Here is a 14,420-nt window from a genome sequence, read left to right on the forward strand (position 1 = left end):
CTCATTATTCAGCTCAACCTAACAAAGTTACAGCAGCTTACCTGCTAACTGTGCAAGTGACTCAGTCTTACTTAACAGGTTTAATGCGAAAAGTGTGTGAAGTGATCGAAATTTCAAGAGTCTTCCTTTCCTCTATAAACTGCAATATGAGTCATGAGTATGAGTATAACTGTGGTGTCACTAAACTGATTATGATTTTATTATATTTAGGGGATAAAGTAGGCTGGAAGGATGTGGAACAGCATTTCAGGACCTTCATGACTAGATAGGCTTGTAGCTATCAGCCCTGCTGCTGGGTTAATGCCCTTCCGATCCAGCTCTTCTCATGTAATGACCTTTCTTGTGGCACCTCATCAGCATTCTTGAGACTCTTCTTGGGGGAGACTGCAAACGTGTTTGCGACTGCACATATGGATGTGCCGGATGTGAAAAAGCTGTAGGTGCTCTAGGTCTGTAGATCACATGCTAGTGACAAAGCCATTAGCAAAATCCAAAAATGGAGAAAAAAATCAGTTAAGAGGAATAATCTGTGGCCACAGCCTGAGAAATGTTATTCAAATTCATGTAAATAAATTGTTATTTAGCATATAATTCCTCTACTGTTATGTTCAGTGCCACGTGATATCACAGTGCAGAGCAACTACCTAAACTTTATTCCTAGTGTCAAATCTTCACTGCCTATGACCCTGACTCCTCTGCAAAAGGAAGACCCAAATCAGTCAAAGTTCTTATCTCCCTGGTATGACTGACAAACATGCACCCTAAAGCAGATAATCTGTAAGCTGGACACGAAATGGTGTCTCACTAATTTAGAGGATCTTCATTTTGCCTGGAAAAAGGCAAAAAGATGTTACTCTGTAAAAAAAAAAAAAAAAAAAAGAAAGACAAAAAAGCCCTACATAAATTCATCACAGAACAGAAACAACATTGGTGAAAGTTACAAATGATCTTCTCTCTGACAGTGGACTCTTCTTCATGTTTCTCCTGCTAAACCTCAGTGCAGCTTTTGATACTGTTGACACAGTGTTATACTTATCACCATTACAGAGATAAGAACATGCTGTTGATAAAAAAGGTACTGCATAAAACTTACATAAAACTGAGGTTGTTGTACTCAGCCCTTACAAATCTTAGAAACTGTCAATTCAATTCTGTTTTATTTATATAGTGCTAAATCACAACAGCAGTCACCTCAAGGTGCTTTATACTGTAAGGTAGAGACCCTACAATAATTCAAACATAATGTTGAACCAGATACTCTGGATGGCGTTAAGAGGGCAACACTTATAGTACTGCTTTCTTGCATGTGTGCAATGTCTCTAAAATCAGACAGATTGGGTCTCAGAGTGATGTTGACAAAACAATTCAAGCATTTTTTACTTTTAGTAACAAAGTCAGTAAGAAGGGAAACTCAACTTCAATTATATATACATTCAATTTTGTGTTTACTAGATTCTTTTTAATTAGAGATACTTGTACTTATTAGAACAGTTTTGTGACTTTGTAATATATTGTATTTTTTAATTTAGTTTAGTTAATTGCTATGTTTACTGTCTTAGAGCCACTGTGACCACATCCTTTTCTCTTGGATTAATAAAGTATTCTGAATGTGAAGGGGTTGACTATTGTATGTCATTATACACTCAACAAAAATATAAACGCAACACTTTTGTTTTTGCTCCCATTCCCCATGGGATGGACGTAGAGACCTAAAATTCATTCCAGATACACAATATAACCATCCCTCCCAAACAGTGGTCACAAATCAGTCCAAATGTGTGGTAGTGGGCACATCTGCTATATTGAGATAATCCATCCCACCTCACAGGTGTGCCACATCAGGTTACTGATCTGACATCATGAGTAGTGCACAGGTGTACCTCAGACTGCCCACAACAAAAGGCCACCCTGGAATTTGCAGTTTTTTACGCTATTGGGGGTCTGGGGACCCAGAACCGGTCAGTATCTGGTGTGACCACCATTTGCCTCATGCAGTGCAACACATCGTCGCATGGAGTCTATCAGATTGTCAATTGTGGCCTGTGGAATGTTGGTCCACTCCACTTCAATGGCTGTGCGAGGTTGTTGGATATTCGTGGGAACTGGTACACGCTGTCGTATACGCCGGTCAAGCACATCCCGAACATGCTCAATGGGTGACATGTCCGGTGAGTATGCTGGCCATGCAAGAACTGGGACATTCTCAGCTGCCATCTGCCCTGAACAATGTGAACCATGATTCATCCGTGAAGCGCACACCTCTCCAACGTGCCAGACGCCATCGAATGTGAGCATTTGCCCACACAAGTCTGTTACGGCGACGAGCTGGAGTCAGGTCAAGACCCCGATGAGGACGACGGGCATGCAGTTGAGCGTCCCTGAGATGGTTTCTGGCAGTTTGTGCAGAAATTGTTTGGTTGTGCAAACCAATTGTTCCAGCAGCTGTCTGGGTGGCTGGTCTCAGACGATCTTGGAGGTGAACCTGCTGGATGTGGAGGTCCTGGGCTGGTGTGGTTACACGAGGTCTGCGGTTGTGAGGCCGGTTGGATGTGCTGCCATATTCTCTGAAACGCCTGTGGAGACGGCTTATGGTTGAGAAATGAACATTCAATGCACGGGCGTCAGATCTGGTTGACATTCCTGCTGTCAGCATGCCAATTGCACGCTCCCTCATTGCTTGTGGCATCTGTGGCATTTTGCTGTGAGACAAAACTGCACATTCCAGGGTGGCCTTTTGTTGTGGGCAGTCTGAGGTACACCTGTGCACTACTCATGATGTCAGATCAGCATCCTGATGTGGCACACCTGTGAGGTGGGATGGATTATCTCAATATAGCAGATGTGCCCACTACCACACATTTGGACTGATTTGTGACCACTGTTTGGGAGGGATGGTTATATTGTGTATCTGGAATGAATATTAGGTCTCTACGTCCATCCCATGGGGAATGGGAGCAAAAACAAAAGTGTTGCGTTTATATTTTTGTTCAGTGTATATCAGGTCATTCTAAAAAATCCCTGAAAAGCCTTCAGTTGATCCTAAATCCAGCAGCGAGAGTACTGACAGGGACTAGAGAGAGCGCATATTTCTCCGATGTTAGCTTTTCTTCATTGGCTACTTGTTAAATCCATAATTTAAAATTCTTCTCATTACACACAAGGCCCTGAATAATTAGGCATCATCTTGAAGAGTTCATAGTAGATTACCACATGAATAGAGTACTTCTCTCTCTTACAGCAGGCTTACTTGTGGTTCCTAGAGCCCCTCTTCTATGTAATCAGCTCCCAGTCTGGATTCAGGAACAAACAGCATCTTGACTTTAAATATTAGTCTTAAAATTTTCCTTTTTGATAATTTAAAGTAAGGGCTTGATCAAGTGACTCTGAACCCTTAACTTACTTATCATGTAAGAGGCCAAGCCTTCTGGGTGCTTCCCATGATGTATGGAACTCCGTCACTCACCTCTTTTCACTCTCTCTGTGTTCATATGATATTTTGCATTTAATCATTAGTTATTATTAATAACTAATGATTATGATAAAGAGCCTGGGACAGTGGTATAATGCCAATCTCAATGATACCTGGCAACTTGAACAACTACAGCAGAATATGGCTAATGACCTCAGGCGGATTAACAACACTGCACTCCCAGGGAAACTGAAGCTCTGTTGCTTCCAGTTTGGGTTGTTACCCAGACTACCGTGGCCGTTGACAAAGGTCTCACTCAATCATGCCAATCAATTGGAGAGGCTAGTGAGCTCCTACGTTAAGAAGTGGTTCGGACTTCCCAAATGACTCAGCAGTGTTGGGATACTATCATTGCCTATCCCTAGCCTGGTAGAGGAGTTTAAATGTGCAAAAGTGAGGCTTGAGATGTCACTCATGGACTCCCGGGTCTCACCTGTTTCAGAGAACTTTGTGCATATTTTGTTAGTTTCAACTGAAGGGTAAGACCTCTGCTGTAGAAACTTCACTGCATGCTAATGTTCAAGATTTTTTCCCCATTTGCATGCAGATATTGAAGCTAATGTCTACATGGAAATGAGATGTCAGACATCAAATGAGACAGAAATCAGCTATGGCATGAAGTGGCAGACTCGACTCAGAAAAATACATGAATGATGTATTTTATTATTGGAAAGTCTTCTGAACAGTTCAAGTCATATTAAAGAACCCTGTAACATAGTCAGTTTTGCATCTCTAATGAATAACTAAATGTTAAACTATCTGCTTGATGTTAACTCATAATGAGTAATTGCATTTCAGAATAAATGTAACACTGACCCCCGCATGAATGCGTCAAAAAGAGTTCGATCACATCATTATATTCTTTATTTACATATTCATGTTGTTGTTTATTATGACAAATATGTTTTTGTGGAATACAGTTTGACAGTTGAACATATTTAAATTCAGAGGTCCTAATTGAGCTGTATGTGATTTTCTGGTGTTTTTACTGAGGTTGAATACTACAAACTTATTTGTTAAAGTAAAGCTTTCTCACAGTTTCCCTGACAAAATGACAGTTATGCTACATGATCAAGATAGCTGCCAATACATTCTTTTAGACTTCATTCATATTTTTATCATCATAAAATATGTGTTACTGTATCCAAAGAGATTAATTAAGAGTTTCTTTCAGCTACAAGCAAATCAGGTTCACAGCTTAATATTTGGCCCTGTTGTATAAGGGCCATTCTGTCATGGTCCTGGGTCTATAACCCAGTGTTTTGTGTTTTTGAATTATTTATAGTTATTTATCCGGTTGTTCAGTGATGACGCGACGAATCCTACTTCCGGGCCTAAAGTAGTCTGCGTTTAATATGGCTTTTGGGTTGTTAACATGTTTAATGTTTTGTATTTTCTTCTATTTGATCTCAAAAAGCTCCTAAAACAGTCAGTGATCACTGTTGACTTCCCTCGGCCTTTATTACCGCTAATCATTTATTTAAGCTCAGTTTTTAAAACCTTAGGATGTAACTACAGCCCAGCCCATGCAGCAGTATATGAATGACTAACCTCGTATTGTGGATGGATTATCTCAGTTGTTCTCCTGGCTGAAGTTTGGTCCTTTTACAGCATCCTGCCATGCGATTACATTTGTTCCTGACCACCGAGAACACTCACGTTAACTTTTATCGAGTGGAAAAAAAGTTAGCTTGTTTATATTATGCTAACATAGCTGTGTCGCTAGCGGTCACGTAGCACATCATTATATACCAGCTAGCCCAACTTCAGTAACCCTACAAACGTCACTGCTGTTTAGTTTTCTGTCTTCATTTATGCTGGAAGTGATAGTAGAGCTGTACGTTTTAATTTGTTTCCAAAACCCCGCAGTCAGGACGTGTTATATTGTATTTAGATAGAAGCTAGCGAGCTAACTCCCTGACTTCTAACTCCGTTAAATGTCATAAATTCCGTTTTCATGGATGCCTGGACGTCAAACTCAATTGTTACACCTGGTAGAGCAGAACGCTGATCATTTTATTAAAGATGAAAGACTTTAGACAGTTTTTCAACTCTCAGTAATGCCATAGTGATCGTTTGATATATGGACCTGCAGCGGAGTTTAGACCCAGACACGGCTAGTGACGTCAGACTGAACAACCGGATAGTTTCTAGTCTGTTGGGTTCCGTCTCTGTGTCTCCCCTGTGTTCCTTGTGTCATGTCTAGTCAACTTCAGTTTTCATGTCCGTTCTTCCCCGGTTCTCATTCTGTGTCTCATGTTTCCTGTTCTATTTTGACAGTTCCTTGTCTGGTGTGTGCAGCGTGTTCAGTTTTGCTTCTCCCCAGTCTCGTTGTGTGTGATTACTCCCAGCTGTGCTATCGTCCTGTGTCTCATTCCCCCGTTATCTCTCTGTGTATTTAAGCCCTGTGTTTCCCTCTGCCTGTTGTCACGTCGTCCCTCATGTTCCTGTGTGTCTCTCCCATGTTCCTTGTTTCCCCGAGTGGTTACTAGTTAGCTCCTGGCTCCTAGTTTTTCTGTTTATTGTTTTCCTAGCTCCCTAGTTTAGTTTCTTGTTTAGTTTACGTTTTATGTTTGCTATGCTCAGATGTTCACATCCATGTCCAATCCTGCCAGCCACACAATGCAATCTTCACAGAACAATGCGACCACACCATAGACCCAGCAGATTCTGCTCACCTCGAGAGGGAAAGGGATCTCACTCGCTGTGAGCCCAGGAGCTGGCCAATCTCATCAGTTCATACAGACTGTTTTTCTTTGAAGCTCGAAAACTTTGATTTTGTTTCTAAATCTGAAGAAGCAGAAGTTTCTGTTTCTGTTTGTGTTGAACCCAAACTGGGCCCCAAATAAACTGGACTGTGTGTTTCCCAGCTCTCAGAAGCTGTGTTTTCTTTTCCTAGGGTCACCCATTCAAAAACTGTGTATAGTGTTTTGTGCCACTCGGTCGGTACTCTGAGACTGTCTCCACTCTTAGCTGTCCCCAACTGTTCCTTGGGTGGGAACAGCTGGTGTCCAACCGTTACCTGTTCCCCAGGTGAAGGCAGCCGTGACTCAGTCTTCCTCTGCACCTGTATATGTCCCTCGGGTAGAGGCAACTTGGCCTGTTCATGAGTCTGTACTCGTTCCTAGGGTAAGGGCAGCTGGGACCCTGCCTGTCCTTGCACCCGTCCATGCTCCTTGGGTGGGGAGGGCTGGTAATTGGAAGGAAGGAAACAGGTTCTGGCTGTTGTGAGGCCAGCCCCTCACAATAACTTCAGCTGCTGCCGTTAGAGCATCCTGATCAGGCTTTGTAATTTGCTCCAACCCAGCTTCCTTTGCAGTCAGCTGGTGGCTCAGGTGAGCTGTCTCAGTTTTCTGTATCACCAACTGGGAGCTCAGATGAGTCGACCCAGCCTTCACCTGTTTCAGCTGGGAGCTCAGGTAAGCTTATCCAGCCAACTAGATACTCCACATTGCTGTTGATGCCAGTGGAGCCATTTGAACAGACTGCGTACACTGCACAGCCCCAGCCATAGCATCCTGGGCTGGCTGTGTGTCCTGCACAGCTCCACCTCACTCTGTCTCTGCCAGAGGTTTCTACACTGTCTGATTCAGGTCCTGTTTCTGATCTGCTAGAGGTTTCCACACCGTCTGGTCCTGTCCCTGTGTAAGGGGCTGCTAGCCCCGTTATGTAAGGGTATAGAAGTGCACAAGCTGCCTTGAACGACTAGGGGGTAGTGGGATCTGGGTCCGTGACCTCCCCTAGTACAGTTGACCTGGATACTTACTACTGTAAGAATGGTTTTAGCTGTTGCTAGCGCAGAAGGGGGGGGGCTCCAGGGCTCAAACCTGCGAACAACGGCTGCCCGGAGTGCACTACGCTGTCGAGCATTAACTCAGCCTAGCCCCACATACCTGTACCCAACCAGATAACCCAGGTGCCCCTATTCCAAGACAACCTGGTTTGACAGAAACATACTACAGTCACTTTTAAATCACGTGTAACCCTTTTATTTGTTCAACTGGCCCTCATGAACCTACACCGTACACCAATGTTAACGGGGCCCTGAAGAACACAAGTAACAGAAAGAAAAACCCCAAAACACTCAAAAAAATAAAGAAATCCAATAAAACAAATAAAACAGGCCGTTATTCCCCAAAGTGGTGAGTTCTCACCCCCCTACCGAAAAAGGGCCCAACCATCACAATTCAGAAAACCAATAAAAGGTTAACACAGAAACTCTCTTATTTAGGATGGTTAACACAGCTTTACTTCTTTAAAGTAAAAGTCTGATCCAGTGTCAGCACCTGCAAATCTGAGGCCATGATCCTCAGCTGGAAAAGTGGGGGAACTCCACTAGATGGGAGAAAAGGATTCTTTTGAATGACACATATCTGGATAACCTAGGCAACTAGAGCAATGTTGGTACATGTTGGTATTGTGAGAGATGGAATGTACGTTATCATCTACCCATTTTCTTAACCATTTAAAATAACATTCATGTGCTTTTTGGGAGGAATCCAGAATAGAAAGGCTCAGGAGATTTAAATCTGAGAGTTTGTCTTTCTTGCTGTGAGGGGACTGTGCATACAACTATAAAGTTCTATACTAAAATACAAAAATGGAGTAGTTGTAATTGTATTAAAAATTTAAAACTTATGGGGCAGTACTTTTTAAATTCATTATTTATCTGAGAACATTAGTTACTTTTATGTCAATAATATAAATTGTAGATTATACAGAAGCAGAACAGAAGACCTTGGTTAATTCACCAAACATATATTATAAACTATTTTGATAATTATTCATTATTCATAATTATTATGCACATCATCTAAAGTGTTTTGTTTTTTGTTTTGTTTTTTTGCAACAAGCAAACATGCTCTGCAACTTGTGTTGCTCTAATGGGGCGCCAGCCACAGAAGCCGTGTGGTTACTGTGTTTCATTGAATAGGAAGTGCATTTAATTACTCTGGATGTATGATTTTTCAGCTGCCACATTTACCAGCTGGTTATCCATTATTCATATGGAACAGAAGAAAGAGACTTTTTGAGTAGGACCATTCAGCTGCTGAGATGTTGTTTGTTTGATTTGATTAATGAAACAATGCAAAGGTTAATTGTGGGGGGGGGGGGGGGGGGGGCAAGAACGAGAGGTTGAGATTTTTAAATGAAGTCAGTCCAATTAGGATGAGATATATATAGACACTGGATAGATAGATAGATAGATAGATAGATAGATAGCTCCGTCTTGTCAGGCATTGCTAACATCTGGTCCTATAATGACCCCATGTAGGCCAATTATGGATCTTCGGGTCAACATTATGTCAGCAGCTGTTCTCCACCGTGAACTATGTTTAAAAACAAACATCGCTCACACCTCACAGATGACAGCTTACAGTCCTGCGTAAAGATGAAAGTGACTTCGTACCACGGCAGACCCGCTGCTTTTCAGCATCTCTTTATTGACCACTTTTCACACACGGTTGCTGTACGCATACAGCCGGCTGTAGCTTTTCAGCTCACAGCCCGACACATACCAACACAACAGCATAGATGGCACAGACGTTAAGGCAGCGAGGCGTGATTGCGGGTGCTGCTCAGGTGCGTCCGCCTCCCCTGCAGCGGCGCAGCAGGCCACACCCCGCCACACACATTAAAAAGGTAAAATACATATTTAGGCAGAATTTTGCAAATATATATTTTTCACTTTCTAGCAGCATAGTGCTTTTTTTCCAATTACTTTTTGAAAGTCAGGTCAAGGCTCCAAAAGCCCAAAGGCGATATAAGGTTGGCGGCTCACAACAGTTTATGTTTGCCGGGTCATTTTAGTTCGGCTGGGTGTCTTTCCTTTTGTTATATTTCTTTAAGAGTTCAAATTTATGTGTTAATTACATAAATTAAATGTAATTTTCTCTGTAGCACTTCATGGATTTTATAAGCAACAAACCTTAGTTGCTCTGTGGATTTTTTTTAAAAGCAGTTAAAAACTTTTCTGTTCAAACAAGCCTTTTGTTGATCTACATATTTTATATTCTTTACATTATTTACATTTGATCTTTTAAATTGTGTATAATTCCTATTGATTATATTGTTTATTTTAATATTTGTGTACAGCGCTTTGTGACTGTCTGTCTGTGAAAAGCACTTAATAAATAAACTTTACTTATTCACACAAAGCATAAAGGTAAAAAAAAACAATGTATACAGTGTTATCTTCATTTTAGATTTCAAAAAGTATTTTCGGCTCCCAGTGTTTTCTTTTGCGTGGAAACCGAGTCCAAGTGGCTCTTTGGGTGTTAAAGGTTGCTGACCCGTGGACTAAACCAAGTAGTGAATGTTCCCTTGCATGAAAGACTGAGAGGAATCGTTACTCACTCTGACCACTCAGTCACGTAGCAAAACATGAGACGGCGAGCGTGATAGGGCAGCCAGCAGACCACAAAGGCTATTACCACAGCTCCTGAACACAAGGAAGAGGGGAAGTGTTAGACACCAGTAACTAGGCAAACAGACACAGAAAAACAGAAAATTGATTTGTTAATGGAAAATACTCATTTGCACACTGTGCAGGATGTTGACACAAGTAATTAGGAATCAGGCTTAAACAAATGCTTTGATTGTTGATTTATACCAAGGACATCAGAACAAAGAAACCAGTGAATTTTTGATTTAAAAGATCAACAGAACAGTATTGTGACAGTGTCAATAAATTTCCTGTACACATCACTGAAATTATTTTTCAGTTGAATTTTTGAAATCAAAAACCACATGGATTGAATCCAGTATCTCCTGTCATAATTTGTTAACAACCAGATGATTTATTTTGTAATAAAAGAGAGACCTTTTTTATGGATATTGGAAATTCCCTGTACTGATTATTTATCATTTTCATGATGACGCACTATGTCAACCAGCTGGCAAATATTTCAGTTTCACTTAAAACTCAGAGTAGATAATGCTGTAGGAGTCTTTCTGATCCAAAAGGGACTCGTACACTGTCAAAAATATTCAGGTAGAATATTCATTTTTAATAACTGGACAGGATCATAAATGTTCTGCTCAAACCAACACAGAGAGACTGAGACAATAAACACTATTATCAGCACTATGTGCTTAATTTATTTGATTAATTTACCCCTTTTTCCTGCAGATCTTTGCAGCTCGACCAGTCTGTTTCTGTTTTTATGGAACCTCCGTAATTGCTATAGTAATTACTATACTACCGAAGTATAGTATTTGAGTAGCCCTTAGCTCATGCAAATGTTTAACTTATGTGGACCTTGTGGTTAAGTTTGTATAATTCAATACTTGAAAAATGTATGTAAAAGTCAGACAGAACAAAAGAACCATTAATATTAGGTATATTTAAATTAGTTGTACATCATCAGTTGCATTATATATGACTAAAATCCATGTAAGAAAATTGATGAAATAAACTCAATAAATAGCCTTCAGAGACTGAGAGAATGATACAAACATTTATTGATAAAAGTTGAGCAAGGGAATTTACATATAGAAAAAAAGTGCAATGAACCCCAAGATTACTACTTTGCTGGATTCCATCCAACAGATTACATAAATACCCTCAGAACTCATCACCACACAAGGGTATTTGATTTGGAGTAACACAGGAGGGAAGAAAGACTCCTAGTTCAGTATTCTTTGGTCACTGGATACAGCATACTGGGGACCACTGTATTTGACCATATGGAAAAACTGCTTTGACGACCTCTTAAATCTTGCAAAATGCTGTCAGTGTCAGTGTCACATAAACTCCTTTTTTCCAAAAGAGCAAAGTACCTAGAGTAGTAGTAAAGAGAGTTGACAGTTTGTCTTGCAACCGGAAGATTGCCGGTTCGAGCCCCGGCTCGGACAGTCTCGGTCGTTGTGTCTTTGGGCAAGACACTTTACCTACTGCCTACTGGTGATGGCCAGAGGGGCCGATGGTGCGATATGGCAGCCTCACTTCTGTCAGTCTGCCCCAGAGCAGCTGTGGCTACAACTGTAGCTTGCCTCCACCAGTGTGTGAATGTGAGAGTGAACGAATAGTGGAACTGTACAGCGCTTTGAGGGCCCAAAAAGCGCTATATATATGATCGGAAGGTCGGCGGTTCGAATCCACTTAACGGCTACCCTGAGGTACCCCTGAGCAAGGTACCATCCCTACACACTGCTCCCCGGGCGCCTGCTTAGTGGGCTGCCCACTGCTTCACTGAGTGAATGGGTCAAATGCAGAGAAAAACAAGTAATTTCCCCATGGGGATCAATAAAGTATCCATTATTATTATTATTATTATAAATGCAATCCATTATTACCTAGATATGGCTGACGATTAAAGTTGAAAGCATAAATGTGAAACTCGCATTGGATCTCAGCTATAGCTAGGCATTATCCCCAAATAGCAGATTACTGTATACCTAACATGTAAGTTCACATCTCAGACAACCTCACCTGGACCACCAACACCACCTCCATCACCAAAAAGGCCCAGCAGCGCCTCCACTTCCTGAGATGTCTGAAGCGGGCCAACCTCTCTCCTCCCAACATCACTATGTTCTACAGAGGGACAATAGAGAGTGTTCTGACCAGCTGCATCTCCGTGTGGTTTGGAAACTGCAATGTTGATGATCTCAGCAAACTACAACGGATTGTTAAAGCAGCTACCAAGATCACTGGAACATCTCTCCCTCTGCTACAGTCATCTTTCAAATCGCTGCATCAGTAAGGCCTCAGGTATCGTGCTCGACCCGTCACACCCCTCACATGGACTCTTTTCTCTCCTCTCATCAGGCAGACGCTACCGCAGCATCGGGGCCAGATCCATCAGACTCCTGAACTCACTACCAGCCCTCCCCCCCCCCACCACACACACCCACACAATCTGTTAACTGACTTTTTTTGCACTTTGCACACCACTACCTCTGTAAGACACGCTACTCTATGTGTAGCATCCCTGGCTGAATGATGGTCTCTTATACTGATGCTTCACAGAGGTTTTATTGGAAAAGTTTTTATTGAAACATTCAGTGAAGACACCGTAAGAGCTAGGAGCAAAACAAAACCAGCAATATTAATACCATAACATCAAAGGAAACAAATTTCTCCTGCTCACATATAGCATTTACATCAAATTTACATCACTCAATTCATTATATCACCTCACTAACTTACAACTACACATAAAGGTCAAGGTCAAGGTTAACAACATAAACTCTATTAAACGACATTTTGATTGCATGTAACTTATTCCGTTAAAGGAAACATTAACAAACCTTGTGCCACTGTCAGCCAGGTACTAATTGGCAAAGTAAACGTACATATTTTTCACTTTAAGGCACACTATTTACCATATCCTAAAAGAAACGTTACTAACAGCCCTTTAGCGGTTTTGTGCCAGTTTCCTGTTTCAAAATAAAAGCACGGATTTCAAAAATAAAACCAAAGTGCCTTTCAAACAAATGTAAAAAATATTTACCAAATTTAAAGGTCATTTACACTATGGGCAATTTATGCTGCCCTATGAACAATCTTATTCACTCTGGGTTGAACTGGGTTTACAAGCTGCTACACTGGTCACTTTAAACCACACCAACTGTAAATTCTAATTGTAACTCTCAAGCGGATATTTATTTATTTTCTTCTCATTTTTATATCTATTTATTAGCTTGCTTTGCACTGATGAAACCAGAGCCTCATCATCTCAAATCTCTGTATGCTGGACTGGATATAGCAGAGATGACAATAAAGTTTACTTTAACTTTGACTTAATGAATGAATGAATGAATGATTGTCTGTGAAGGTTCTCAGTCATCCAGGTCATCGTAGTCAAAGGAGCTTGCAAAGAAAAGCGTCTGGACTTCTTTAAGTTGCTTGAAGACGTTTCACCTCTCATCCGAGAAGCTTCTTCAGTTCTAAGGTCAAATGGTGGAGAGTCCCAGATATAAACCTAGTGGGAGTGACCCCCCACAGAGGGACAAAAGGACCCCCTGATGATCCTCTAATCGCCTGAGCCAAGGTGGGAAACTGGGCGTGGGTCCCAATCAGCCAGAGTTTCGGGTGTGTTCATTGTGAAACCTGGCCCCACCTTATCATGCGAATTCCTGAGGTCAGATGGCCCAGGATGTGAGTGGGCGTTAAGGCGTCTGGGAAGGGATCTCAAAACTGGATTATAGATGGCAGAGAGTTGGTGTCGTAAACCCCCGCCTCTGTTCAAAGATGGTCGCTCACAGTGGACATAGATGGCTTCTTTCACTCCTCTTTCAAACCATCTGTCCTCTCTGTCCAAAATGTGAACATTGGCATCCTCGAAAGAGTGTCCTTTATCCTTAAGATGCAGATGGACTGCTGAGTCTTGTCCTGTGGAGGTGGCTCTTCTGTGTTGTGCCATGCGCTTGTGAAGTGGCTGTTTGGTCTCTCCAATGTAGAGGTCTGAGCATTCCTCGCTGCACTGTACAGCATACACCACATTGTTAAGTTTGTGTTTTGGCGTTTTGTCTTTCGGGTGAACCAGTTTCTGTCTGAGCGTGTTGCTGGGTCTGAAATACACTGGGATGTCATGCTTGGAGAAAACTCTCCTGAGTTTCTCTGATACGCCGGCTACATAGGGGATGACAATGTTGTTGCGTCTGTCCTCCCTCGCTGGTGTCTGATCTTCTTTTCTGTGCCTCTTTGCTGACTTTAAGAACGCCCATTTAGGATAGCCGCACGTTTTGAGTGCTTCCTTTACATGTGTGTGTTCCTTCTTTTTCCCTTCAGGCTTAGAGGGAACATGTTCTGCCCGGTGGTGTAGGGTCCTAATTACTCCAAGTTTGTGTTCCAAAGGGTGATGGGAGTCAAAGAGGAGGTACTGGTCCGTGTGTGTGGGCTTCCGGTAAACTTCGATGTTGAGTTTGCCGTTCTCTTCAATGTGCACAGCGCAGTCCAGGAATGAATGATTGTTTTTACTTTTACTGTAAAGATCAGTGAAAG

General features: G+C 41.8%; 1 protein-coding gene across 1 annotated transcript in view; it reads right to left on the bottom strand.

Moving 5' to 3' along the window:
• The window catches only part of ntsr1 (neurotensin receptor 1 (high affinity)), an 86,003-nt gene that overhangs the window by 20,892 nt on the left and 50,691 nt on the right, over positions 1–14,420 (bottom strand). Inside the window, exon 3 of the mRNA XM_080900150.1 lies at positions 9,827–9,911. Coding sequence (XP_080756276.1) covers positions 9,827–9,911 — 85 coding nt within the window. The remainder of the gene's footprint in view (positions 1–9,826; positions 9,912–14,420) is intronic.

The sequence above is a fragment of the Rhamphochromis sp. 'chilingali' genome (genome assembly GCF_963969265.1).
Source record: "Rhamphochromis sp. 'chilingali' genome assembly, chromosome: 12".
In the NCBI taxonomy this organism is placed as follows: domain Eukaryota; kingdom Metazoa; phylum Chordata; class Actinopteri; order Cichliformes; family Cichlidae; genus Rhamphochromis; species Rhamphochromis sp. 'chilingali'.